This window comes from Gorilla gorilla, chromosome 7, assembly GCF_029281585.2.
Source record: "Gorilla gorilla gorilla isolate KB3781 chromosome 7, NHGRI_mGorGor1-v2.1_pri, whole genome shotgun sequence".
NCBI classification, from domain to species: domain Eukaryota; kingdom Metazoa; phylum Chordata; class Mammalia; order Primates; family Hominidae; genus Gorilla; species Gorilla gorilla.
Window position 1 is genome coordinate 130390574 of NC_073231.2, and position 27491 is coordinate 130418064.

Genomic DNA, 27491 nt, shown 5'->3' on the forward strand with positions numbered 1-27491 from the left:
AGGGGGAAATACAGCTGCCAGGACTCAGGTCTCCGATGGTAACCATGTGGCACTCTTAGGAGGGAGGTCTGGGGTTCTAAAACGTCAAGTGCGCCCAACTCTGCTGCTTCGCCTACCACCAAAACGAGGGGAGCTGATGTCAGTAGCAAGAAAAGGGACAGGGCTAATCTGCCTGCAGGAACCATGAGCCTGCAGCAAAAGTACACTGGGGCTTCAGCATGACTGGAATGTTCTTGGATGGACCATCTGGGTCCACATGACCAAGGCCAACCCAGCTAAGCACTGCCGATGGATTTGCTGAGGTGATTTCATCCTAGCTGAGTCTGGTCAAGCCCACTGTCAAGAACATCAGCAAATCAACTCACTGTGTTGGTGTGCATGTGTTTTACCTTTTAACAAAGTGATGCTTTAATTAATGGCTTTACTCTGACCCCAGCTGTTTCTGTGTTAAAATATCTGTGGGTCTGGCACAATAGCACACTTGGCAAGAAGCAGGCAGCTTTCAGCGACTAAGGGCAATCAATGCTCAGCTGTTTGCTCTTGAAATGGCACAGTAAACAGGATGTCAAATAATGACACACCCGCTCTGGATTTCTGTCTGCATTCCATCTCCACTCAAAAGAAACATGCTCCTGGCCGGGTGCGGTGGCTTACGCCTGTAATCCCAACACTTCAGAAGGCCAAAGCGGGTGGATCACCTGAAGTCAGGAGTTCGAGACCAGCCTGGCCAATACGGTGAAACCCCGCCTCTGATAAAAATACAAAAATTAGCCAGGCATGGTGGCAGACACCTATAATCGCAGCTACTTGGGAGGCCAAGGCAGGAGAATCACTTGAATCCAGGAGGCAGAAGTTGCAGCGAGCTGAGATTATGCCACTGCACTCCACCTGGACAACAGAACGAGACCCGATCTCAAAAAAAATATATATATATATATGCTGCACACTCTGTATAGTAACTTAGATCATAAAAAGCAGAAAACAGACTCCCGTGGTCCAAACAAACAGAGCTGAAATAAAAAGGGCAGTTGTAGAGGCAGCAGCAGGGATGAAGTAAATAACTAGGGCTGGGATTGGAAAAGTCATGGTTTCCGCTCCTAAGCCTGCAAGAGACTCTGGTTTGCAAAATCTGGCAGCTAATAAGGTACTCAAGGGCTGTGTGACTGTTCTACACTAGAATTACTTGGTGCGAATGTTCAGACAGACATAGGGGAGTGTGCTGGAGGAAATCGCTGCAGTGAGGAATAAATATCATGATTTTTGACTTTCCTCTCCAGTCAGCCAGAAGGCGGCAGTTGGGGACCGACAGTAAAGCTCACAGCAACTCCACCCCGGCAGCCTCAGAGTTGCAGATGTCAGTGCAACACGGTTTTCTACTCAAACTAAAATTATAAGGAAGAAAAAAACAGCCACGCAACTTTGTTTTACACTAATGAGAGATTTTTCTTGGCAACAACAAAAAGGTCTTTCACACACACACACACACACACACACACACACACACACACACACACAGTCGACGAAAGATAAGAAACAAACCAATATTTTCAGGGGGCAGAATGTCCAGGATGCAGCGTCTTAGGTCTGAACTTCCTGCTAAGTGTATAGTGTACAAGCTCCACAGTGAAAGGAAATAGGCATCAGCGTGCACCAAAACATCACCATAGACAGATTGAGCAGATCCATCCTGCCCTTTACTCTCAGTGCTAATACACAGGAAGTGGAAACTCATTTGGCTTTGAAAGTTAAATTAAAAGAGTAACAGGACTACTATACCAAGAGAGATAGATGGTACATCATGCTTCCATCTTTCAAGGAGAGGAAAAGAAACTTTCCTACTCGGCAAGCCAAGAACTGACTTCTAACAGAAAATTGCTAGACAACAGTTTTGCAGATGGCAGAACTATTCCAACAGATTTTGTTCCAATAGGGAACAGTACTAATTAATAGAGGTGTGGTCGTGGTAGTGGTGGTGGTAGTAGCAGTGACTGACAGAGCAAGAACTCTATTTACTTTATGAAACCCTGAAACAAAAATATGGGGTGAAATGAGGGCATAAGCCATTGCTACTTCCTTCGTTTGTTCTGGCAACAGTGAGATCAGCCTGTGTAAGAATCAACCCAGGTTCACCATTTTTTAGGCCTTAGAAGGTTTTCACTCTGCTAAACAGGAAAATCAAATGTGATCTCATAGAATGGGAAAATCCCTACAACATACAAGTGAGAGAGAATAAGCTACATCCACAAGTCAAGGGCTAATGGGGTTTTCTTTCTGACCGAAAATTAATCCAGAGACTAAAGAGCAAGACCAAAATTATTACCATTCTTTCAGCTCATCATCCCCCTATTTCCTGTTTGAGAATGAGCCATCCTAAGAGATAAGGACTGGCTCCATTGCTCACATTAGCATAAAGAAAAATGACCCGTCCTGAAAGCAAGAGTGAACCCCGGCTTCACTTACCTGCAGACACTGGACTTTCTGGACATGGTGGTGCTGGGGGAAGAGGGTGGCGTCTGATACGACCAGCTGTAATCAGAACCTTTCAAGTCCAGAATCACCTAAGGGGACAGAGCCAGCTGGGTGAATGAGGTGCTGAGAAGGGAAGCGTTAGCCATCAAAGCTTAACGTCCACCAAAGCATCAAAACGCTGCCATCGTGGGGGTGGGAATGAAAGCAAAACATGTTAAAAAAAATGTTTTTAAATTGAAGAGCCACAGTACCAAATCCATCAATGTCATAATCCTTTTACTGAGAAAGTAAAACTATAATTAATAGGGAGAAGGAAAGGAAGGGAAAAGGAAAATCATGAAATATCAGTCGAGAGAGGGAGAAATACAGTGACCAATTAATAATTTATAAGAGCCATTTATACCCAAGGCTAGAATTTACAGGATTTTCCTCTTGTAATTCCATAAAGTTAATCATGGTTCCCAGACTTGTTGGTAGCGCATTTTAACCGCTTGATATTCAGTGGTCATTTCTGCCCTATTTGACCAGCACTAGAAATTTTAAAGCCTGACAGAATCAAGAACAAGCCAATTCTTTCACCATTATTTCTATATCTGTCTCCATTGCTTGACAAAGGGCCACATGAGTATAAGGTCCACCTTTCATTCACATAAGAAGCACTCAGTAAATGTTTATTTGTCAAGTGAATGCATGCATGTTCTGGTCTAATAAATATAATTTGATAGAATAGAAAACATGAGCTCCCAAATTTGCCCTCTGAGGCAGCTCTCCAAGGAGACGAAAAGATTGTTACCAAGCACAAAAGCCAGCGTGTGATTCATCAGTTCCCCCAAATATGTCTCTTCCCATAGTGTGCGTGTGATGTGAATTAAATGAATAAAGCATAAAAATGTCATCTTCTTCATAAGATGAGAGAGCTCTCCATGCATTGCTCAATTAGAATGGGAGAAATGGAGAATGGGTGACAATGTCAACCAAAACACACCAGCGACGTGTTCTTAGGAGAGTTGACTTCTAGAGGGCAGTTGAACACAGCAATTAAGTGCCTGAGATCTGGAACCTGACCACTTGGTTCAAATACCAGTTCCACTACCTGCTAGCTAGCTGAACCTGGCTAAGTGACTCCATCTCTCAGTGCCTCCGCATCCTTCTCTATAAAACAAGCATAATCATGAAGATGAATGGAGGAAGTCAGGCTATGTGAAGAGCTTGGGACAGTGCCTGACACACAATAGGTTCTATGTAACAGCTCGCTGTGGTGATTTCATATATTACATCATGAAGGACGTGGTGAATATGACTACAATTTAAGACATGACACATGCCACAGGAACACTCAGGGCCTTGAGCTTTTACCTCTTTGATTTGATCCTGTAAGTGCTTAACCCCTGAAGCCTACCTGTTCACTTGAGGAGGGCAGTTTGTGAGGGTCCATGGTCAGGCTTTTTAGATCTTCCGAGATGGTCTGAAGGTGGGTTATTTCCCCTAGCATTGAGATTTCTTCTTCCTGAAGGAAAAGTCATTCATGAAATGTTATTATCATGAGTGATTCCCTTCATCGCTCTAGTCCAATTGTTTTCATTAGGGTCTCTGTATAACCCTTTCAGTTTTTCAGAAAAGGCACTGTTGGGACTGGCAAATCTTTGCTGAAGGCACTACATGCCTTTTCTTTTGGGAAATGAGATGGAAAAAGAAATCTGCCATAATGGAGGAGTGACCTGTGCACAGGGGACAGTGGGGAACACACAGGCCTCCCTCCCAGGGCCTGGGGGACTGCCAGGCCTGCTCAGATGGTCTGACTGTGTGTTCCCACGGGATCCTGCAGCACAGCCCTCTTCACACTGTGGCCCTTTTCTGAAGTTGCTTAGCTTCAATGGACGACACGACTTGGAGATATTTTGGTCCAGATCTTTGTGACAGTGCCTGTGTGTTCAACAGAGGCTAACTTTTCCCCTTCTTTCTTGAGCTTTTCCACCAACTTAGTAAAAGACAAGTAAGACAGGAGCTGGGGACCATGGAAGAAACATCCCATGTGCTTTATCGAAGTGCCAAGTTGGGACTACGGGCCGGGCTAGAATGATCCATGGAAAAGTTCTATGCTCAGGGGAACAACTCAAATTCAGACATTTTGCTAGGGCTAAGGGAAATGAGCTGGTACCTTCGAATCAGCTTCCAGAACGCCTACAGTGCAAGTTCTCAATTACGGCATGCAAATGATTTCCTTAAAAATTAAGTCTAAAGTGATTCATTGAGGCTCTTGGATATTCATCTCATGGCCACCCCTTAGTACTCGGCTGCAACAGTGAGTCTCAAAACCACCTGGAGTGCTCCTTTAAAACACAGACGACTGGGTCCCCACCCCCAGAGGTTTGGACTTGGTGGGTCTGGGTTGGACCCAAGAACTTGCATTTCTAGCCAGTTCCCACGTGATGCTGCTGACCTGGGGACCTCACTTTGAGAACCACCCTGCTGGGCCTTCTTGACTTGGTGAGACAAAGTAACGCGGAACAAGTGGTGCTAGAACAGTGAATGAGGAGTGAGCTACGTGGCCATCAACTTGCACTGAATCACTGGTCTGTACAAGAGATTCCACCATCATGATTCCTGACAGTAGATTCTCCATGACTCAACAGTGGATGGATAAAATTAGAAGGAAGCCACCTCTACACCAGCAGTTTAAACCTTCTGGAGTTTTCCATTAACTTACAATCACTGGCCGCAGCATAGAGATGAAGGTGCAGAATCGGCCACGTTCTTCAATCAAAGCCTTTCGGACAGCCTGCTTTTCTGTTTCTTCCAATAAGAGATACTTATCATTGACATCTTGGAGAGCACTGTCCAACTGAGGCTGGATATCACCTCTCCCTGCAAAAAACAGAGACCCAAGCACGGCTTGCTGAAATACCAGCTTCTGGAACAAGTGCCCCTCCTCCCTGGGGTGCTTGCTGGAGTCAAAACCACAATTTTCCAGGATGTAAAAAAAGTATTTATTCATGCCCCAAAAGGATTTAAGGTGGCTGTTTTTCTAGGACCAGCCATTTCCAATTTCCAATGCCCAAAGGGCACATTTAGCCTGGCTTATTCCTGACAAGGAAGATGTCCTGGGGCAACTCTTCATGACTTGCCTTCTCACACTGCACAACCCCCACCAACTCTTCTGCCAACACAACCCTGGAACACAGAGCCAGACAGCATTCTTTCCTTTCAGAACATTCTGAAGAGGCTAAGAGATGTGGAAACAAGGTAAGAGCCTGTGGGTGTTTCCAAAAACGGGCATGAGCTGGCTTTGTTGGGTCAATCTCAATCAAAGAGCCTCTGTCTGGATAGAAGGGTCTGCTCCTAAAGACAAAGGTGGCAAGCATCCGCTCTCCTGGCTCTGGGGGCCCATGGGAATCCTTGGCAGTTACTTTGACTCTCTAGTGGAGAGTCTTGAATGCTCTTGCTGTAGAACAAGCCCAGTAACAACAAGACCTCCAGACAGGTCTCTGATGATGAAAAACTGAAAGTGGGGTCTATGCGGAGCCTGGCCCATGTTTAGGAATTATCTGGCCAGGTCCACAGACCCCAATTAGGTGCAGGCAACCACTTCTGGAGTTTAAGACAGGGTGTTAATCTTTTGAATGACTAACACATGGTCAGCAAACCATCTTTGCAAATAAAGTTTTATTAGAACACAGCCACATCCATTTATTTACCATATTGCCTGTACCAGTTCTCCCTACAATGGCAGAGTAGTGTGACACAGATTATGGCCCCCAGACCATGGCCTCTTGCAAAAGAAGCCTGCTGCCCTAAAAGATAAACATGGACCAAGAGGCACTGTGTCCAAAGGAGCAGCTACTACAAATCTGATCTGTAGGTGGGGACAGCAGGGGACACCAGCTCATGAGCTTCCACCTTGGGCGGCCTATGCAGGGGCCTTACCTATCACTCAAACCAGAGAGATAATTTCTAAACTTCTTCAGGGCAGGATTTTGGTCTTTCCCAGCACAGTCCCTAGTACAATGTCATATGTGTATACAGCAGGTGCTTGATAAATGTCTGTTTAATAGTTTCAACACAAAATGTTACAGCTGGAAGGGGTTATCCAATTGGGCCAATCTGCTCATGTTTCAATGGAGACCAAGTCCTAGAGAAGTCAAGGGACTCACCTAAGGTCACAGAAAGAATGGTACAGAGGCAGGGTTGAGTCACACTGCCTAATTCCCTTAACACTGAACCTATTCTCTACCCCACCGCCTCGTAGGAAGGGCCCTGCAGTTTCCATCTATCCCTCTTAGTGATGTAGAGAACATTAAATGCAATGAACCATTTGGTCTGAAGAAAGGGTCAGGGAAAATTGCCTTGGATGTAGGAACATATTCTGTATTTTTCGCTCATAAGCAGAGGAGAAAGTTTAATTTGGAGCAAGAGGCAATCAGGCTTAAAGCACATCCCAATAGAAAAGGTAGTCAGATTTTAGTAAGGAAAAGTCACTTCTCAGACAGGGAATAAGTTCTAAGTTAGCACATTATGAGAAAATTATAGTCAAAGATCACCCTTGAAAATGCCTTAGATGGCTAGTAAATACAGTATGGACAGCTTTGTGTATATAACTCTCATCAGTCAAGTGAGTACAAATGTGTAGATAGTATGTATCTAAGTCCACGGAGGGGTGCTACCCAACGATTATACTACACTGGCCCCTCCTCTGTGGTTTTGCTTTCCAAAGTTTCAGCTACCCATGGTGTGGTAAAATACGGTATTTTGAAAGAGAGAAAGAGACTACATTCACATGACTTTTATTACAGTATATTGTTATAATTGTTCTATTATTATTGTTGTTAATCTCTTACTGTGCCTAAATTATGTATTAAACTTTACCATAGACATGTGTGCATGGGAAAAACCACAGTATATGTAAGGTTCGGGTACTATCTGCAGTTTTAGGCATCCACGGGGGGTCTTGGAACATATCCCCTGAGGAGAAGGGGGAACTACTATATATAAGAAATTTGCTGCTTGAGAAGTCTCTGCATAATTTTCTCCTTTTTGGAGACAGAGTCTTGCTCTGTCACTCAGGCTGGAGTGCAGTGGAATGATCATAGCTCATTGCAGCCTCAGCCTCTTAAGCAGCTGGGACTACCAGCGGGCACCACCATGCCCAGCTAGTTTTTCAATTTTTTTGTGAAGATTGGGTCTTGCTTTATTGGCCAGACGGTCTTGAACTCCTGGCCTCAAGTGATCCTCCCACCTCAGCCTCCCAAAGTGCTGGGATTACAGACATGAGCCACGGCGCCTGGGTGTTTCAGCATATTTTCAAAGTGACCCACTCACCCATTCTTCCATGTAGTCACTACCTCCACCCCTCAGAATAATTCTTTACCATGCCTTCAATTTCTTCCTCAAGGATGTAGGAGTAATCATCACCATACATTAATCTGGCCACCTGAGCCACTGGTTTCATGTGTTTTTAGTAGACAAGAAACCTGTAAAAACATTCTCCCATTCTCTCCTGGAATCTGCCTCAGGGCAGGTGCTCTGTTCACAGAGACCCACCACCTGTGGCCAACGGCTTACAGAGGGAAGGCTGGGTGTCACCAGCACTATGAAAACTGTGAGTTTTCTCTTCTATTTTAAAATGCTGGCTAGTGCAAAATTAATCCAGATATACTTAATGTGTGTATGATATGAGTCCACCAGCAGGGAAGCTCTGGAAAGCTGTAAACCCTTGCTTTTCCTCTGCAAGCAGCCAAACAGCATGGCCAATTGTGGGCCTTGTTGGGCCACATGACTCAGGGCTGGTCTAGAGGGCTACTTCTAGTCTCTCGATCTATTCTATGATGTTCTAATAACAAAACACAGAGGGCTGCAGACCACCTCAGAATGTTCTCAACTCTCATACAGGATGGTGAACAGAAGTCGGGAGACACCAGATTGAGACAGATTGTGTTTGACCAAACTTGCTCGGTGGGCTTTGATTATGGTAGCAATTAAAAAAAATAACAGCCTATGAGGCCGGGAACGGTGGCTCATGCCTCTAATCCCAGCACTTTGGGAGGCTGCGGCGGGCGGATCATGAGGTCAGGAGTTCAAGACCAGCCTGGCCAACACGGTGAAACCCCGTCTCTACTAAAAGTAGAAAAATTAGCTGGGTGTGGTGGCACACGCCTGTAGTCCCAGCCACTGGGGAGGCTGAGGCAGAAGAATTGCTTGAACCTGGGAGGGGGAGGTTGCAGTGAGCTGAGATCATGCCACTGCACTCCAGCCTGGGCGACAGAGCAAGACTCCATCTAAAATAAATAAATAGATAAAATAAAATTAAAAAATAACAGCCTATGATTGTCAGAAATTGGAAAAATGTATGTTTACTTCCTTTCACAAGTTATAAGGCACATGTCTATCCATAATTAATAATGCTGACTTTAAAAACTATATCTACATAGGAAAGAAAAAAAGGCCACAGAACCCAGTGTTATCTAATTTGGAAAATATAAATTTAAGTTATCCTATGATTATAGCAAAGTTATTTTAAATGTGTATTATAATTAAAGGACTCTCAAATTGTAGCATTCTAAAATAAGTATACTCTGTAAAGATTGCTATAATTATAGTCAGGACATTTCCATTCAGGGTAGATGATAAGCTAAAGCTACAATGTTTATTTATTAAATTCACTAATACAACATGTAATTATATTTATAAAAAAAACTGTGAAAGAAATTATTTCATGTCCCAGTTGGATATACTGGTTTTAAGATAGAGTGATCTTTTGAGGTCCACAAATTCAGAGAGTTGTGTTGGTACTGATTTAATATATACAAAAGCCCATTCGCTTCACTCCCATCGGCAGTGTTAGGAAAGTCACCACTGACTCCTTGAGCGCTGGTCCTGGCTATTCCAGCTCCCACGGACTTGACTCCATCCTCGTCTCACCTCTGCTACCTCTACCCTCACTGGGCCATCACGATCTCTCACCTGAACGGATGCCAACAGCCCCTAATGTCTCACCCCAGACTGCACTTGGACTAGCTCGCCCAGAGCAGCCCTGGGCTACTTTCTTTCTTTTCTTTTTCTTTTTCTTTTTCTTTTTTTTTTTTTTTTGAGACAGAGTCTCGCTCTGTTGCCCAAACTGGATGGAGTGCAGTGGCGTGATCTCAGCTCACTGCAACCTCCGCCTGCCAGGTTCAAGAGATTCTCTTGCCTTAGCCACCCAAGTAGCTGGGATTACAGGCGTGTACCACCATGCCCAGCTAATTTTTGTATTTTTAGTAGAGACAGGATTTCACCATGTTGGCCAGGCTGGTCTCGAACCCCTGACCTCAAGTGATCCACCTGCCTCGGCCTCCCAAAGTGCTGGGATTACAGGCATGAGCCACCACACGCGGCTGTGGATTACTTTCAAAGTGCAAATATTCTCACTGCTTTTCAACAGCTCCCATTGCTCACAAGAAAAGAACAATGTCCTTAACATGGCCTGCCCTGCAAGGCATGAAAGGTCATTGCCTGTCTACCTCATAGCCTCAGCCTTTGTGGGCCATTCTCTCCCTCTCTCCTCTCCCTCTCATCCTCCAGGGCCTGGGCCCCTTCCCATCTTCACTCCGCTGTCCCTCTGCTACATTCCTAACACCTTTTATCCTACAGGTCTCGCTTAATTCTCGATCCTTCAGGGAATCCTGCCGTGAACTTTCTCCCCAGATTAGGCTTCTCTTACTTGATCTCTGAAATCCCTTATACTTATTCACAGCACTACCCCCGGTTTGAATTTCATCTTTATTTCTCTAGTTATTTGATTGACGTCAGTCTCCCCTAGTCAGGGGGCAGTCCCACGGGGGCAGAACCCATGAATGCTTTTGCTCAGTACTGTATCTCCTCAGTCAGCACACTTGCCTGGAAGGCGGCAGGTGTTCAAATATTTGTAAATGAATCAAGCATTGATACAGCGTGACCAAGTTTGCTCACTGGCCTCAACCATCATTCCCTTAAATGGCCTAATACTTCAGAACCACCCAATTCCAGGACCATCAAGCAGCCAAGAGGAGGAGGGAGGGGGTGCCTTCGATGGGCTTCCCAGACAAAATTCTTGAGCAAAGAATTGCTTTCGGCTTTCTTCTGTAATATCTTAGGCATCTTCAGTCTTGAGTTTTGTTTTTTTCCTGGTGCTAGTTTCCAGGTCTTGTGTATTCACGCTGGGGAATTCTGATGAACAGCAGCCAGGAGCCCCTTATCCCCCCACCCCAGGGGAAATCATGATGATTCTCTTTGCAGAAAATGTTCCTGGGGCAAAGCATTGTGAATGCACCATGTCATGGGCCAAGGCAGCACCCCTAAAGAAGGAAGGAATTTTTTTTTTGAGACAGAGTCTCGCTCTGTTGCCTAGGCTGGAGTGCAGTGGCACAATCTCAGCTCACTGAAACCTCTGCCTCCTGGGTTCAAGACAGTATGTCCGACTAATTTTTGTATTTTTTGTAGAGACAGGGTTTTACTATGTTGGCCAGGCTGGTCTCGAACTCCTGACCTTAAGTGATCTGCCTGCCTCGGCCTCCCAAACTGCTGGGATCACAGTGTGAGCCACCACACCCGGCCACAGAAGGAAGGAATTTTTAAATGAGGAAACTTTACAGAGTTTTCTGGAATGAAATAAAGATCCTGTATCAACTTCAACACTTGCATTTTATTTTCCTTAATCATTACATAACACATTCAAGGCAGGAATGAATATCCGTTTTGATAGATGGGGAAACTGAGACTGAGGGAGGCAAAGTGGTCTGCACAGGGCCACAATCACGAGCACTAAGCCAGCCACGGGCACAGCTAGAATCCAGCCCCAAGTGTTTCTCGTTCTGAAGACGAGGTTCTTTGTGTTTCCTACTCACAGCAAACATGAATGCTGGGAACAAGCTGCCAGGAGCTAAACAGCTGATCAAAAAGCCAGTGAAATGTGATTCGTATTATCTGTACTGGCCCAGCCTCTTCAGACACAAGCTGCACTCACATGGTAAGCTTCCTGGCTCAACAAGCCAGCGGCTGTTCTCTGGCAAAGGGCTCTCCAACGGGGAAGAGCAAACCCAGGATACATTGGGCCAAGAATGCTGCCAGGAGTCAGCAAAACACCCCAAGTTCTTTCTTTCTTTGGAGAGAGGTGTATGGAGAAGCCATTAGAATCCTGCAAAATGACTTTCACCTGCCCCTGACTCACACAAATTCATTCTAAGATATTTCATTCTAAGAGAGCCACTTTCCCCCATTTTTACACCTCACCAATCAGGGTGTGTCTTACAATCAATGCTGTGTCACAGTTTAATCGGTAGGTTTTTTTTTTCCTTTCTTAGTGGTCTGGAAAATAATGGTGCATCTGACAACTGCTTGTATCCCAGAGTCAAATGAAACATGGGATATAAATACTAAAATACAAAATATAAATCCAGAAATGGACATGCAAGGTGACACTGGAGATTAGAATTTGGAAAGAAAAATTCTGTCTTCCCAGCAAAAGGAGGCTATCCTCATTATCCCTTTATAAGTCATCTTCTACTCTTAATAACCCACAGTGAGTTTTGACTGATGCCCAAAAGAAAAATCCAACCCGAAATCAAAAGATAGATGTGATTAGGTAAGACTGAAGGCTTTTAGCCTTAAAATTTTTCAAACAACCCCAATTTCCGTTATTTTTCAACCTACTGTGCCCCAGTTTCCCTTTACCTGTGGGATGTAAATAATAACAGTATTGAGCTCACAGGGCTGCTGGAAGGGGAAATGAACTAATCCACATGAAGCATTCAGAACAACACCTGGCACGTGCTGAGCACTCACTAAATGTCAGGCACTATCAGCTGCCACCACAGCATCTCTGAAGTTGTCCTTCTGACACCGGGTAGTTTAGCAGGTGATAGTATGCAGGGTAGGGTGGGGTTTTTTTTTGTTGTTTGTTTGTTTGTTTTTTAAAGAGAGCTTTCAGTTCAAGGTCCTTTTTGATGTAAGAAAATGCAAAAGATCCCATGATTCTTTCACTACAAGTAAGAGTTTTATCATCAAGATTCTTCACTGGTCCCTGGGCAATCAGTTGTTTATCAAAGCAAAGGATAAAAAGAGACATTTCAGAGAACAACTAGAAAACGTCCCAGGCCAACCTGCAGCTCACCATCCAGAGTGTCTCCAACAGAGCATCCTCACGGCTCCAAAATGCTTCTTCCTTGGTGGTTAAAGAAATACTCCACCATCTGCCAACTTGACTACCGGATCCAGAAATTTACCATCGCCTTCAACTCTTCCTTCTTTCATTTGCATTTCTCCTAAGTAGCTCTTGAATCCACCTGTCTTCCTCTCTATCTCTGTGGTCACTTCCCTGAGCCGAGGCCACCATCATCTGTCACCTAGACAACAACCACCACTTGCTAACTGGATGTCCAGTTAAGCCACAGTCTAATCCAAATACACACTGTCACGGTGGAATTATCTAGAAGCCAAAAAGGCTTCAAGGGCTTCAGCAGAGTCCTGAACATCTTTAATGTAATAAACAAGGCTACAATCTGCATTCTTTATAAGAAGCCAGTCATTGTAAATATGGTGCTTTCCTGTGTTCTGCAAGTCCTTCTAGAGAATTATTAAACTTGATGGGCGAGGGGGTCATAGAAAACCCCAAATTTGTGGTCGGCTGGGCAGAAGTGTGAGGAATCTGAGGACCCCATTTGTGGCTGGTGACTGAATTTGGGGCAGTCTCATGGGACTGAACTCTTAGCTTGTGGGGTCTACACTAACACTAGGTAGTGTCATAACTGAATAGGACAGCAGCTGCGGTCAGAGAATTGATGTTGGAACATAAATGCATTCTTCGTTCTGGGGAGAGCTTGAGTGTAGATGCTACTTTTACCTCCTTAGCAGCTAACAGAGTCTAGCACAGAGGAGGCTTGTCATACCCCTTTCCTGAATGAATGAATGAAAGAACAAACTAATAAATGGAGGCTGGAGTGTTTTGCAGGACTCATCTGCAGCAGTTAAGGATGTTTATGAATGGAAGAATGGCACCAGGCGTGAATCAATTAGTCCTACGAAAACCATAAATGGCTGATGGGTTGCAACTCAAGAGAGGCAGCAACTGCTTCCCCACCCTGCCATTCTGTCAGGCTTTGCCCATCCCGTTAGTGTTCTCTAGGGAGATGAAAACCATATTATGCAAGGAATAAATATTTCAAGCAAGTTGTCTGTTTCCTTCTCTGCTGTTTTGTATTTGGTCAAAAATTAATGCTAAGAAAAATACTCAGCTCCTGGCGTGCCTCCGTACTCTATATACCTCTCCCCTGCCCCTGAATGCAGCCACAGGGAAGTCAGGTGCACTGCACCTTGACAGTCCTATTGTGTACAGGCACACCCAGGGCATTCTGAGACCAGAGTAATGGGCAAGGCACTCAAGGAGTTGTGTCTACGTGAGGTTTTACTGGAGACAAGCTTTGCAAAGGAAGAGTTCACAGCTCTAGGCTTCTGGTGGATCTGTTTGGCTTGTGTTTACCTAGAATCCTCAGTTATAAAATACATCTAATAAATAGCCTGGCCTCTGAAGGCTACATGCATTCACCTGAAATGCAACATCCCTTTGAAGTAAATTTCTTTTCTTTTATTTTGGAGACAGGGTCTCACTCTGTCACCCAGACTGGAGTGCAGTGGAGCGATCTCGGCTCACTGCAACCTCCGCCTTCCAGGTTTAAGCGATTCTTCTGCCTCAGCATCCCAAGTCGCTGAGAATGCAGGTGCATGCCACCACACCCAGCTAACTTTTGTATTTTTAGTAGAGACAGGGTTTCGCCATGATGGCCAGGCTGGTCTCAGACTCATGACCTCAAGTGATCCTCCCAAAGTGCTGGGATTACAGGCATGAGCCACTGTGCCCGGCCTTGGAGGAGATTTCTGAGTTAAATTCAGACATCTATGGATTCAGGTCCGGGGCAGCTTTCTGATCGTCACAATAGGTCTAAGGGTAAAATTCTAGCATCCCTGCTTCCACCCAGACAGAAGGGGTCTGGCTGTGCCTACATTCTGTATTTCCTCATCAGCCTTCTAAGCCCTGGGCTTGGCCTCGAAGAACCGGCTGGAACCATCCCACCCTCTGCTCCTTGTTCTTCCTTCTCACTCCACTGACATCCCTGTGGGAAGGAGAGCTCCTAGTACTATCCCTCCTCAAAAATCAATGGGGGTGGGGTTGCAGGGAATCTAGACAGATTCAATTTTTACCATAGAGGCAGAGCCATTGATCCATTGACTGCAGGTCTCAGGGTCATTCTGAGAGTGCTTTCTGCTGGTTTTGTAAACACAAGAAACATTCCTGTGGGTGAGTGCATAGGCTGGATACAGCTGGGGGATGAGCAAACCACTGTGCCTAGAGGAAAGGATTCACATTTCACAGGCTTTTTCCAAGAAAGGAAGAATGATGTGGAGAGGCATTTGGGGTCCACTTTGGAGTCTGATCAGAATCGAGGCCCAGTGATTGAACCATTCTGGAGGCAGGTCAGTGTGGGGTAGGGAGACGCAGTCCAGGAAGCCAGAGGCTGAGTAGCCAGGGGTCACTATGGTTCTCTATGCACACAGTCCACCCTTGGTGGGACGACAGCCCTGCCTCAAGGCTGTCCCTGGAGCATCACACACACAGTGTGACACGTCTACCCTTCACCACTGTTGCTGGTGCTCCTTTCTAAATGACAAGAGCCATGTGTTGGTGCATGCTGTCCTCTCTACCTTGAATATCCCCTCCTCATTGTTCAACAGCTGACCCCTCATGCTCCTCCTCATTATCACTACCCTACCCCCAGGCTTAGTGAGGCTCCTTCCTCTCTGCCCCCAGGTTACACCTTTTGCTTATATTCATCCCAGCACTGGCCGGCAGGGTGGCTCACACCTGTAATCCCAGCACTTTGGGAGGCCAAGGCAAGAGGATCATCCGAGGTCAGGAGTTCAAGACCATGCTGCCTAACATGGCAAAACCCCGTCTCTACTAAAAATAGAAAAATTTGCCGGGCGTGGTGGCAGGCACTTGTAATCCCAGCTACTTGGGAGGCTGAGGCTGGAGAATTGCTTGAACCCAGGAGACGGAGGTTGCAGTGAGCCGAGATCGTGTCACTGATCGTGATGGGGTTTTGCCATGTTGGCCAGGCTGGTCTCGAACTCCTGACTTCAGGTGATCTGCACGCCTAGGCCTCCCAAAGTGCTGGGATTACAGGCATGAGCCACCACGCCAACGCGCCCAGCCAAGCCAATTCTTAAAAATAATTAAAGAATTATTTTTTTCTCTCTATATAAATATTTTAAACATTTATGAGAGCTACAAATCATATAGCTTTTCTTGTGTCTTTATACCCAAATTCACTGTGGCTTTGCCTATGAACCAGCCCCTACAAGAGAAAAAATTAAAGGGGGTTGCAGAGATTTCTCTTTGAAAGATAAGCAGAATCTTTAGAACTTACAAAGTCAAAAGGCTATACAGTTTCTTTATTCATTCCAAACTGACCTCCCATCATTTCAAATAAATAAAATGCTCTATTTACTCCGTGAACTGACTCATGTCAGGCTCTCGGCAAAGGTTCCAGTAAAACTCAAGACTCAAGGGACTGTGTCCTAAAAAGGCTGTGTACTATATGATTCCATTTGTATAAAATGTCCAGAATAGGCAAATCCAGAGACAGAAGGCAGATGAGTGGTTGTCAGGGTCAGCGCAGGTGGGGAGACTGTGAAACAGGGAGGGACTGCTTAACGGGCATGAGGTGTCTTTCGGGGATAATGAAAATGTTGTGAAATTAGACAGTGGCGATGGTTGCATAACACCATGAATGTACTAAAAGCCACTGAAACTTATACTTTAGAACGGCTAAAATGATAAATTCTGTGATGTGAATTTTACTGCAATAAGCAAAACAGTGGCTGTGTCTTACCTTCCTTCCAAAGGTTTACTAGAAACTGTGCAAGCTGTTTCATAATCACAATGTTGAGAACTGGAAAGGATGATCCTTTTTAAAGTTGGGGAACCACTAGCCCAACATCGCCATGAGGGGAAATAGAGGCAGACAAGTGTCCCCTAAGATAGTGGGCCGTGTCAGCCCCAACCATCAAAGGAGACCTTTGTGCACTGGGTTTGCTGTAAATGACAGAAGCCACTTCAAAAGCCTCTTTGGAGCTGTTCAGTAAAATGCTCAGGGAACACCTGGGTACACTCAGGCAAGATAAACCACACAGACACCTCGCAGACAGACCTCCCAGGACAGAGGGACAGCGACAAGACTCCAAAAGCAACTTGAAGTTTTGGCAGCATGATCATCCACAGAGTGAAGTTCAACATTCAGTCAAGAAGAATCATTCTGATTACTTAATTGGAAGATCTGATACTTCTGAAATGAAACATTTCACAAACTCTACTGAAATAAGAAATACTTTTGATTTATTTTTTAAAAAATGAATCATCGGTTATGGAAAGAACTATATGGTCTTGCAGACAGGACAAAGTTAAAGATGTTTTGCAAGCTTAACACAACCAAATCTGATTTGAGAATTATTTTGAGGCTTGCAGCTCTGTTTTGCTTGTGGCATAAATATATACATACATATATACGCAGGTATATATGTACGCGAAAATGCTTATTGACTGTGGAAATGACAGTTTAAGTCACTCTGTATTTCTTTTTTCCATGAGCCTAATATTGAATTACGATGATTCAAAGGCTCTCAGAGTGTTGTGCTAACATCGTAAATGGCTAAACATCCAAAAAAGAAAACAATGAAAACACAACGCACACACAATTTTCTTAAAGTTGTGGAAAATTAGGTAGGCACAGTTGATTGTTTTGAGCTGGTAGGAAAACCTGGGCAGCTAGCAGAGGTCTGGACAACCACGGAAAGCCCACAGCAAGGACCACACCGTGAGCAGCCACCAGAGATTTGGGATGGTAGACTTACCAAGAGTGTCCACTGGCAGGGGGGCACACGGTGAGAAAGTGCAGGATACACAATTGACACAAAAAGGAAAATAATAAAGTCAAACTGGTATTCAAGCAGCAGCAGTCTTACCTTTGTTTCATGTGTTAAACAGTCCATGGCTCGCCACCAAATTTTCTATTAGGGCTGATTAAACCCACATCCACATTCGCCTTCTCTGCCTTACTAATATCTTCCTTCCTTCTCATCTAAACAAAACCTTCCCAGTTAGTAATGACCACCCCTAGAGAAGACAGCAAGGATTTTTAAAAAGAGAGATGAAGAATATATACCCAGAAGAAGCCAAGCTTTGGCAAGAAAACCTTTCGAGTGTCATTTACCATCACTTGAAAAATATCTAGGAAATTCCTAGGAAACAAAGCTTAGGGTGGGATGAAAATGGAAAAAAAAAAAATTAAAGAGTTTAAAATTGTAGTATAACAGGAAATACTATGCTCATATAGAACTCTGTGAGTCTGTTTATTACATTTATAACATTGGCTTTGCAGCCTCTAGTGGAAAGTGAGAGAGTCAACTATTTACCTGTCAGCTGTGCAGTTAACATATTATAATGTTCCAGTTCTCTCTCTCTCAAGAAAAGTCCCTGCTGGGCGCAGTGGTGTGTGCCTGTAATCCCAGCTACTAGGGAGGCTGAGGCGGGAAGATCCCTGAAGCCCAGGAGTTTGAGGTCAGCCTAGGCCACCTAGTGTGATGCTGACTCAGAAAAAAAAAGAAAAAAAAAAAAATCAAAACTTCTTAGATTTAATGACGTCATGGTAACAAGTGGAACAATGACCATAATAAGCACCTAATGAATGCTGGCCATTATTATTTTTAAAAATCCCTTATAAACTTTTTGTAGTTACAGATGGAAACAGAAGGCTTTACCAGAATTTTTCTTTTTTTTTTTTTAAGACAGAGTCTCCCTCCGTTGCCCAGGCTGGAATGCAGTGGCACCATCTTGACTCACTGCAACCTCCACCTTCCAGGTTCAATCAATTCTCCTGCCTCAGCCTCCCGAGTAGCTGGGACTACAGGTGCCCGCCACCACGCCTGGCTAATTTTTGTATTTTTAGTAGAGATGGGGTTTCACCATGTTGGCCAGGATGGTCTCGATCTCTTGACCTCATGATGCACCCGCCTCAGCCTCCCAAAGAGCTGGGATTACAGGCATGAGCCACCGCGCACAGCCCAGAATTAATTTTTAATTTACATTGATAATAACAGGGGAGTTAAATGAAAATAAGGTCGGGTTCATATGGTCGGGTGGCACACGTAGGTAAATACAATGTAAAACGCCTCTCATTTCTGATGCTGTCTCTTACTTTTCCCCATTGGGTCGTGGTCAACTCCAAGACCTCCAAGGCAATAAGCTGATTATCATGGAGCAGGAAGAGGGCTCAAGAGACACTGTTCAGAGCCTGGGGTTACTGGGTCCGCTCCACACCATTTCCCCAGCATCCTGCCGCCTCTGTCCCTCCACCTGTCGGCAATGCTGGCTCTGCCCCATGCTCTTGACCCTGTGCACGAGCGCAGAATTTCTCTGAGGGTGAGGACTGGCTAACTCCTTGCCTCGTGTTTACTTCTAGTAGGCATCTGACAAGCTTGCCTTCAAGAAAAACAGGCACACTCATCCACAGCCATAGCATATCCCAAGTTGCTAAAAAATGATTTTGAGATAAAACCTACCAAAGGCAAACCATTGAAAGTTTCTTGAAGGAAATATTTAAACACCTTTAGATTACAAACTACCTCTCTCTATAGTAAGAAAGAGTCAAAGAATGTGATAAAAGGTGGTATCTGCAGAGTAAGAAGGAAAGTGAGCCGCTCACAAAAATCACATCCGTGTGTGTCTGCCCACATCAAGGATGGTGGTAAAACCACGCTTACATGCACAAAGGCACTTGAAATGCTAAAAGGGGAGTCCAGAGAATTTTTAGATCAAAGATCAGAGTTTTTGAAAAAGGCATGGCAGGAAGCTGCTTGAGAATCTCCTGGAAACGTATTAAAAAGGAAGTGATTATCTGGCTGCATACATCAGATTCCGTCTATCAGGACAAAAAAAAAATGTATCCAAAACCTTCATCCATCTGAACACGTGGTGCGTCAAAAGGAACTGCTAACACTTTTACAAACCGAGGGTCCGGGAATCTGCCACTTGAAGGAGATGAAACAGATCCCTTGAGGTGTTCTAGTAGAAAGGGAAATGTCAGCTAACCAGACCCCTAAACAACTGAAAGCCTCAAATAACCAGATTTCTTCCAGCCCTTAAGTGAGTTGTGTTTTCTTCAGTCCATTCTCAGCCATACATATGCCTCCTAGGAGAGCTCTCCATAAAAGATTCCAGTCCGAATGTGACTCTAGTACCTTTCAGAAGGCTGCTTTCATCCCAGAAATATACAAATAGAACACCTGGTCCAAAACTGCACTTACTGATTTTAGAAAAAAATCTTTATAAAGGATAGAAATAAAAATTATTTTCTGGTGGTATCTTGAAGTAACTAGAAATTCTCTAGAACATTCCAAGCTATGGATCTGACTGATCTCGTGGACCTAAGTCCACCGTGTGGAAAAGACACGGTGCCAGAGACTGCCGGTGTGAGGCTGTGGCTGAGAAGACAGATGCTTCAGAAACCCCTGATCCCAGCCTCCATTCTCTCATCTGTCAGGCCAATGTGCCCTAAGAAACCACACAACTGAATGCCAATCATTCCCAAGTCCCAGGGCCAGATGCCTCTCTTCATGTTACGCACAGTCCAGCATTCTATGGGTCCCAAATCTTCCTATCCAGCCTTGATAGGGAGCTCATTATCCTGCAGACAGCCCGAGCCAGTGCTAGGAAGGTCTAATTGCCAGAAACTTCTTTTGATGTTGCATTGCAATCACCCTATCAGGCTTCACCCAGAGGTATAAATTCTGCTAATTGGGCAATGCCAGTGACTTTGAGTGACAGAGGACAACCAATTCAGCCTCCATGCAGAACTTAGATAACAGGATTATCACTGTAGCCAAGAACTTAGGGCCTCTGAAAACTGAGTGGTGGAAGAGCTGAGGGAAAACAGCCACTTTTTCTTCCTTCATCCTTTTCACCAAACTCCCAAACCTTTTCTAAGCCTAAGCATCTTCCCTGGACCACCTCTCCCAGCCCAGGAATCCTTCCTCTCTCAAAGCTGCCAACCTGTCAGTTATGTGGAGTTCAGCCCCGAACTGTGACCAGCCTGCTCTCCTCCGGGCCTCAGACTTCATGGAATATGGTAGTAATTTTACTTATAAATGCTTACCTCTACAGTCACTAAAATGTTACTATGTCACAAACCCTATTACTTGTCAAACACTAGCTCCCAGGTGCCCTGGTTAGATAGGATACAAATCTGAGAAGCTCCAGACTAAAATAAAACATACGAAAGAAACTGCTGGGGCCAATGCTGATGGAAAATCTGATTGTGGGTGAAAATTCTGCTGCCTTTATCTCAAAATGGGTTTATGGTTGTTGTGAAAATTCAGGGTGGGGGGCTCATTTTATAGAAATGTTCAAGGTTAAAAACTGTGTCCTATCATCACCCCACTACACACCACCCTCCACAATCCCATCTCTACAAATGTGTCTTCTATTTCCAACAGAGAACTGCCGGTTTAGGGGAGAGAAAATTCAGGCTGGGGGATCCCAACTCGAAAAGGTTGTCTCAAATTAATGGTAAACACCATCCACAGAGCAGCCTGACGGAAGAATCCCATCTTATCAGTTGTGAAGCAGCAGATTCAGAAACTTGGTGTCAAAGAAGAATAGGCTGGAAGGAATGTCACCTTCTCTAGCTCAGGAGAAAGTCCCTACATTTTTAGGTGGTAGTAAAATGTCACAAGTGCTTGCAAAGTGGATGCTGCTAGATTTTTCTCTTCAAACTCCCAGTCCATTCTGGAGGAACAAAGGTGGGTCAAAGATCTGACGATTCATTGGTTTGTGAAGGAGGATAAACAAGGATGTGGGGGAAAGGCATCTTGCCTGGTTTTGCTCAGTAGTAGATTATCAAGCTCCTCCCTCATGAACACCATGGAAAATCCCCTGTATGGCCATGACTCCCAGCTTCCCCTGCACCCATTCCTAGCATTCTCACAAGACTTAATAAAGGGTTTTGAAGATTATAGGCTGTGAAAGCTGCAGGAGAAAATGACATAATTTCTGTAATAATTACTAGAGAACATTTGCATAAAGGCCTTTCTGCATTATCCCAAGGCTTCTAAGAAATTTATAGGTATCACTACGAAGCACAATAGGCATGGAAACTGTCAAACTTGGAAGACAAAGGTGGGGGAAGGAACACGTCAAGTACCACTTGGCAAAGGCCTCAAATTAATACCTATTCTGCACTTTGAGAATGTGAACTCAGATAGGTCCTATTTGCTCCCATCTGTTTTCCAGGGCCGTCACACTTAAGGAAGTCTCTGAAGTGAACACCTTTCACTTCAAAAACAAATCAAGTACTCCATCAGGAAGTAACATCAGTGGCAGAATTTTAGGAGTTACCTTTTTTTGCTTTCTTCTGCAGTTTCAGCGTATCCGAGGACTTCTTTTTTATCTCTTGGCGGGCTTTCTTATATTCTAAGAGAAAGCAGAATATGGAAAGATTTTACCACTTTGCTTAACAGAAAATATGTTAGGTAGGAAACAGTCATTACGTTTATCACAGAAAGCATAAACTGTGACATGCCGTCAATGGCTTTATCAGAATACAATATGATAATCTCATGATGACATTTACAACAAAGGGGCTAGAGACACGAAAACAAAATGCACGGTGGTCTTGCCCTGTCATATTCACTCATACCAGCTTTGAAGGGAGGCTCCGTTTGGGAATACTTTTTTTTTTTTTTAAGACGGAGTCTTGTTCTGTGGCCCAGGCTGGAGTGCAGTGGCATGATCTCGGCTCACTGCCACCTCCACCTCCCGAGTTCAAGCGATTCTCCCGCCTCAGCCTCCTGAGTAGCTGGGATTACAGGCGCCCACCACCATGCCCAGATAATTTTTATACTTTTAGTAGAGATGGGGTTTCACCACGTTGGCCAGGCTGGTCTTGAACTCCTGACCTCAAGTGATCCTCGGCTTCCCAAAGTGCTGGGATTACAGGCATGAGCCACCACGCCTGGCCGGGAATATTTTAGTAAAAATGAAAAAAATTCACAATTTCTCAGCTCAAGTATCTGGAAAGATTTTTCAATATTATCTACTTTCCCAAGGCCCAAATCCACAGTGTTTTGCAAAAACAAACAAACAAACAAAAAACAAAAAACCCCTATGTGGAAAAGATGCTGGGAAGATGTTAAAATCCAGAAAAAGTGTCTCATACAGCAGGAGAAGCTAGAACACACAGTGGGGAGACTGGGCAAGAAGAACGAGCTGCCTTACTTTCAGCGTGAATCCTGTGGCTAGATACCACAAACACCTCAGAGGGGCAGTCCAAGTGCACCACATCCCCTGCCAAGCACTTCCTCCTCCACCACCGGCCCATTCGTAGACTGCCCCATTTCTGTTGCTGGCATCCTCATCACCCAGACATAGACACCTGGGATGATGGTCACCTGTGACACTTTTCCCTTTGCTGCCCTCACAGTCAATTAATTGCCAGCTGCTGTACATTTCACCTTGGCCAGCTCCCTTGCAGCCAGCTCTGAGGTTTCCCTTCTACTGGCCCTAAGCCTATTTATACACACCTGGAATCACTGTGCAGCGTGGCGGCTCTCCACTCTTTTCTGGCCACTACCCCATCTTCCCTGCCTATCTGCACGGTTTTCTATCTGGCTAGGGCCCCTTCACTGCTCTAACGTCAGCGTGATGAAACCATGTCCACCTACTGGGATCCCTCCAAATGGTGCCTCATTTTCTAACTCCTCAACCAAACCTCTCCAACCTCTGGGGCTCCCTGTATCTCTCTCCCCCAGCATCCTGTGCTCTGCCCTACAGTCTCTCCTCCCTCCCCCTAACAAGCTCCCCAAGGGACGCAGCAGTGCCTGGGTCATGTCTGAGCATCTTGGGCTAGCAGAGTGGGTTGCGTGTGGCTGCTACTCGGGTTGTGCTCCCTGAGTTAAAGGCTGAATCGAAAAGATGAAGGAAGTGCTGTGTCACCGAGGCTGGGGGTTAGGAGCTTTGTACCCCACAACCTCTTGGCCCCTGTGCAGACAGGCCACTTAGCAGGTATGCAGGCCGGACAATGGGTCTCAATTCACATTCAGGCCTAGGCTCTTCATCTCTGTATGTGACCCCAAAGAAGAAAATTGAGACGTGCTTCTCTGTATGCAGTGGGAATGGGAAGGAGGGGGAAATATTCCATGAAAATCAAGGGACCTGTGTTTTATTGGATGAGTAGAGCTCTCTGCAAGACCTGCTGCCTTCTCCTAATGGGCTCAGCACACCTACTCTTATAAAAGGCCTTACACATCCAATTTGAAGTCTCAGCTTTGCTGTACCAGCAAAGGGGAACATTTAACAGAGAAGAAGGCGGCTCCTGCAGGGTCGTGGGGGCCCAAAAGGCCTCAGAAGTCTGCACCGGCTCCTCACACAGACAGAGGGTGAGGAGAGACCTGCGCAGGAGAGCAGGTTCCCTGAGGGCAGGGGCCTGGCCGGATGGTCATCTATGCATCCCCAGGGCCTCAACGAGTCCCTGGCATGCAGCAGATGCCTGACAAATACTCAGCCAATGAATGAGCCAAGTCAGCCAACACAAAGTGAATTGGGCCAAACATAAACTATCAACTCTTTCCCCATCTGGAAAAAAATTTCAAATGGTTCTATTTTCTTTTGCCCAATGAAAAGTACAGATGGATAAATCCCGTGAGCCTAAGAAAATTCATGATGTGGTTAACACACAATGGGATCCAGTTAATCCTCTGAATTTGCCTCTCTCCCTAACTTCAAGTTAGGGTAGGGGGGATAAAAGATTATATATTAACTTTTTTTTTTCTTGAGATGGAGTCTTGCTGTGTTGTCCAGGCTGGAGTGCAACAGTGCGATCTCAGCTCACTGCAGCCTCCACCTCCTGAGTTCAAGTGATTCTTGTGTCTCAGCCTCCCGAGTAGCTGGGATTACAGGCGCATGCCACCACGCCCAGCTAATTGGTTTTTTTTTGTATTTTTAGTGGAGATGGGGTTTTGCCATGTTGGCCAGGCTGGTCTTGAACTCCTGACCTCAAGTGATCCACCCACCTCGGCCTCCCAAAATGCTGGGATTACAGGCATGAGCCACCACGCCTGGCCTATATTAACTTTTTTAATATAACTGCCAAGTATTTGGCTATTGTACCCATACTTCTGAATCTCAACACAAATAAGCCATCACCCTCCCTGGTTCTTTTATCAAAATGGTTTGTTGAAGTTCTACATAAGACTGATTTCCAATAACAATGAAGACACGACTTCAGGAGTCTATTGCCTGCGATAGACAAAGTTAAAGGACGTGCACCAAAAACCAAGACCAACTTATTTATTTCTGTGGCTCCAGAGCATGCACGGGCATGAAATACGGTAAGTACTCAGTAGCATAGGTGCATGATGAGGGGAGGGATGAATAATTTGAATGAACCGGCAACTTTCTGGTGGCTACTGATAGTTGCTGGGGACATAGAATGATTTTCATTATATAGCTTGAAGCAGGCAGAATAAACCATCCCCATAGTCACAAAAAGGCCTGTTTTAGGAGCCACCATTCACACTCCCAGAGCACCCGGTTGGGTCTTCATTGCAGTCTTTTACTTTGCTTTGTAACAGGGTTAATTTATTTCTGCTTCAGTAGATACCACACTCATCCTTCTGTAGCCCCCACAGCCCCTAGCATGTAAAAAGCATCAGAATGACCTGAACAGGGGATGAGAAGCTCTTACGAAGGTCTGGTTGGCCTGTGTGAAGGGAACACAAACACCCTCACTTGAAAGCATCAGTGCTATTTGCTCTGCAGATTACACTTAGTTCCTCTCGTACCATCAAGGTCCCTGACAACTCACTCAACCAGTTCACAAAGACTTGTCTCACCTACCTGGGACAACGCACAAAGAGAATGGACAGGAGACCTAGGGTAAGCTTATATCATTAAAAGTCTGGCTTTCGAAATGTGCTGAAATGCCTTAAGTATGAATGTTCGGCATTTAAACCTGCCATGATGATTTTCACTTCTTTGGAGGGTTAGGGGGAGGCAGTGTCTTGCTCTGTCACCCAGGCTGGAGTGCAGTGGTGCAATCTCTGCTTACTGCAACCTCCGCCTCCTGGGTTCAAGCAATTCTCGTGTCTCAGCCTCCCGAGTAGTTGGGATTACAGGCGTGCACCACCAAACCTGGATACTTTTTGTATTTTTAGTAGCCATAGGGTTTCACCAAGTTGGCCAGGCTGGTCTCAGACTCCTGGACTCAAGTGATCTGCCCGCCTGAGCCTCCTGAAGTGCTGGAATTACAGGTGTGAGCCACTGCACCCGGCCTATGATTTCTTCTTTTTCCTTTTTTTTTTTTTGTTTTTTGAGATGGAGTCTCACTCTGTCGTCCAGGCTGGAGTACAATGGTGCAATCTTGGCTCACTGCAACCTCTGACTCCCGGGTTCAAGCGATTTTTGTGTCTCAGCCTCCCGAGTAGCTGGGATTACAGGCACCCCACCACCATGCTTGGCTAATTTCTGTGTTTTTAGTAGAGATGGGGTTTCAACATGTTGGCCAGGCTGGTCTCAAACTCCTGACCTCAAGTGATCCGCCCGCCTCGGCCTCCCAAAGTGCCGGGATTACAGGTCTGAGCCACCGTGCCCACCCTGTGATTTATTCTTAATTCAGCTGAATACAATTCATGCCACTGAGGGATCAGACTATCAGCTGCTGAATGTTGGTTCACACCAAAGAAACAGCACTCAGCCTCACAACGGGATCACTTTGTTCTCATCCCCTGACACGGACGTGCCTACAGGAGAGTAGGGACAGAGTGGGCCCTTAGCTGTTTTGGTGACACCAATAAACCTAGCAGAGGGGCCAGGCAGCAGCTGGCAACTTCCCACAGCGCCCCCCAGCGTGCAGTGATGCCCTAGATGTCTTGCCCCTGTACCTTTTGCATGGTCTTTATCCAGCTGGTTGGCCACTTTCTTCCATTCTTCCATCTGTTCTTGAAGTGGGTTTATCAGACAATCAATTAAAGCGCTTTTACCAAGCAGGGGGGAGAAAAGGGAGAAATTAAATAGATATATTCTGTTGTCAGGATTTAAATGTGGTTGTCAAAACATACCTAAATCACAATTACCCGAAACGTTCTCATCTAAACCCCGGGGCTCCAGAACAGCCATGTTCCAAGAATGCTTTTCTTTTAAGACAGAGTCTCGCTCTGTCACCAGGCTGGAGTGCAGTGGCGCGATCTTGGCTCACTGCAACCACCACTTCCAGGTTCAAGCGATTCCCCTGCCTGAGCCTCCCAGGTAGCTGGGACTACAGGAACACACCACCATGCCCGACTAATTTTTTGTATTTTAGTAGAGATGGGGTTTCACCATGTTGGCCAGGATGGTCTTGATCTCCTGACCTCATGATCCACCTGCCTTGGCCTCTCAAAGTGCTGGGATTACAGGCGTGAGCCACCGCGCCTGGCCCCAAGAATGTTTTTCAATGACTACTAAGAAGCTGTCAATGTGACTGGTGGGAGTAACCTTCTTCCCATTTTCCCTGTGATATTCTAGTGTTTGTATTAACAAGCCAAGTTGCAGAACCACAGGGGTCACCCCTCTGAGAGCTGCACAACAGGGACCCCCAAAATGCAAAGACACCTGGGCCTTATCTCACCCCCAATGGAGACTTTGAGGGTGGGGCCCAGCGTCACTATTTTTAAAAAAGACCCACAAGATTCTGCTGTGCATGCGGCATGACAGGTCATAAATATACACTAAGTATGCATAGCCTGGAGAAAGAGAAGAGTAACGAGACCCAGAAAATTCTCCAGCTGCACTGCCAGCCTCGGGGTTACTGAGGGGTGAAGGTCTCTGAAGGTGTGCCCCTTCATTTTGTGCAGTCTCCCAAACAGAATCACGTAAAACTGCTGAATGATGCTGATCTGCTTGGAAAGCAATGTCCATTTTCACTTGAACA

General features: G+C 45.3%; 1 protein-coding gene across 9 annotated transcripts in view; it reads right to left on the reverse strand.

The window, feature by feature from the left end:
* The window catches only part of MTSS1 (MTSS I-BAR domain containing 1), a 177896-nt gene that overhangs the window by 12411 nt on the left and 137994 nt on the right, over nucleotides 1–27491 (reverse strand). For all 9 annotated transcript variants that reach the window (XM_019032194.4, XM_031013826.3, XM_055348726.2 and 6 more), the window contains exons 5-9: nucleotides 26464–26555; nucleotides 21923–21997; nucleotides 5177–5334; nucleotides 3869–3976; nucleotides 2461–2558 (exon numbers count right to left, since the gene is read on the reverse strand). In XM_019032194.4, the coding sequence (XP_018887739.2) occupies nucleotides 2461–2558; nucleotides 3869–3976; nucleotides 5177–5334; nucleotides 21923–21997; nucleotides 26464–26555 (531 nt within the window). The remainder of the gene's footprint in view (nucleotides 1–2460; nucleotides 2559–3868; nucleotides 3977–5176; nucleotides 5335–21922; nucleotides 21998–26463; nucleotides 26556–27491) is intronic.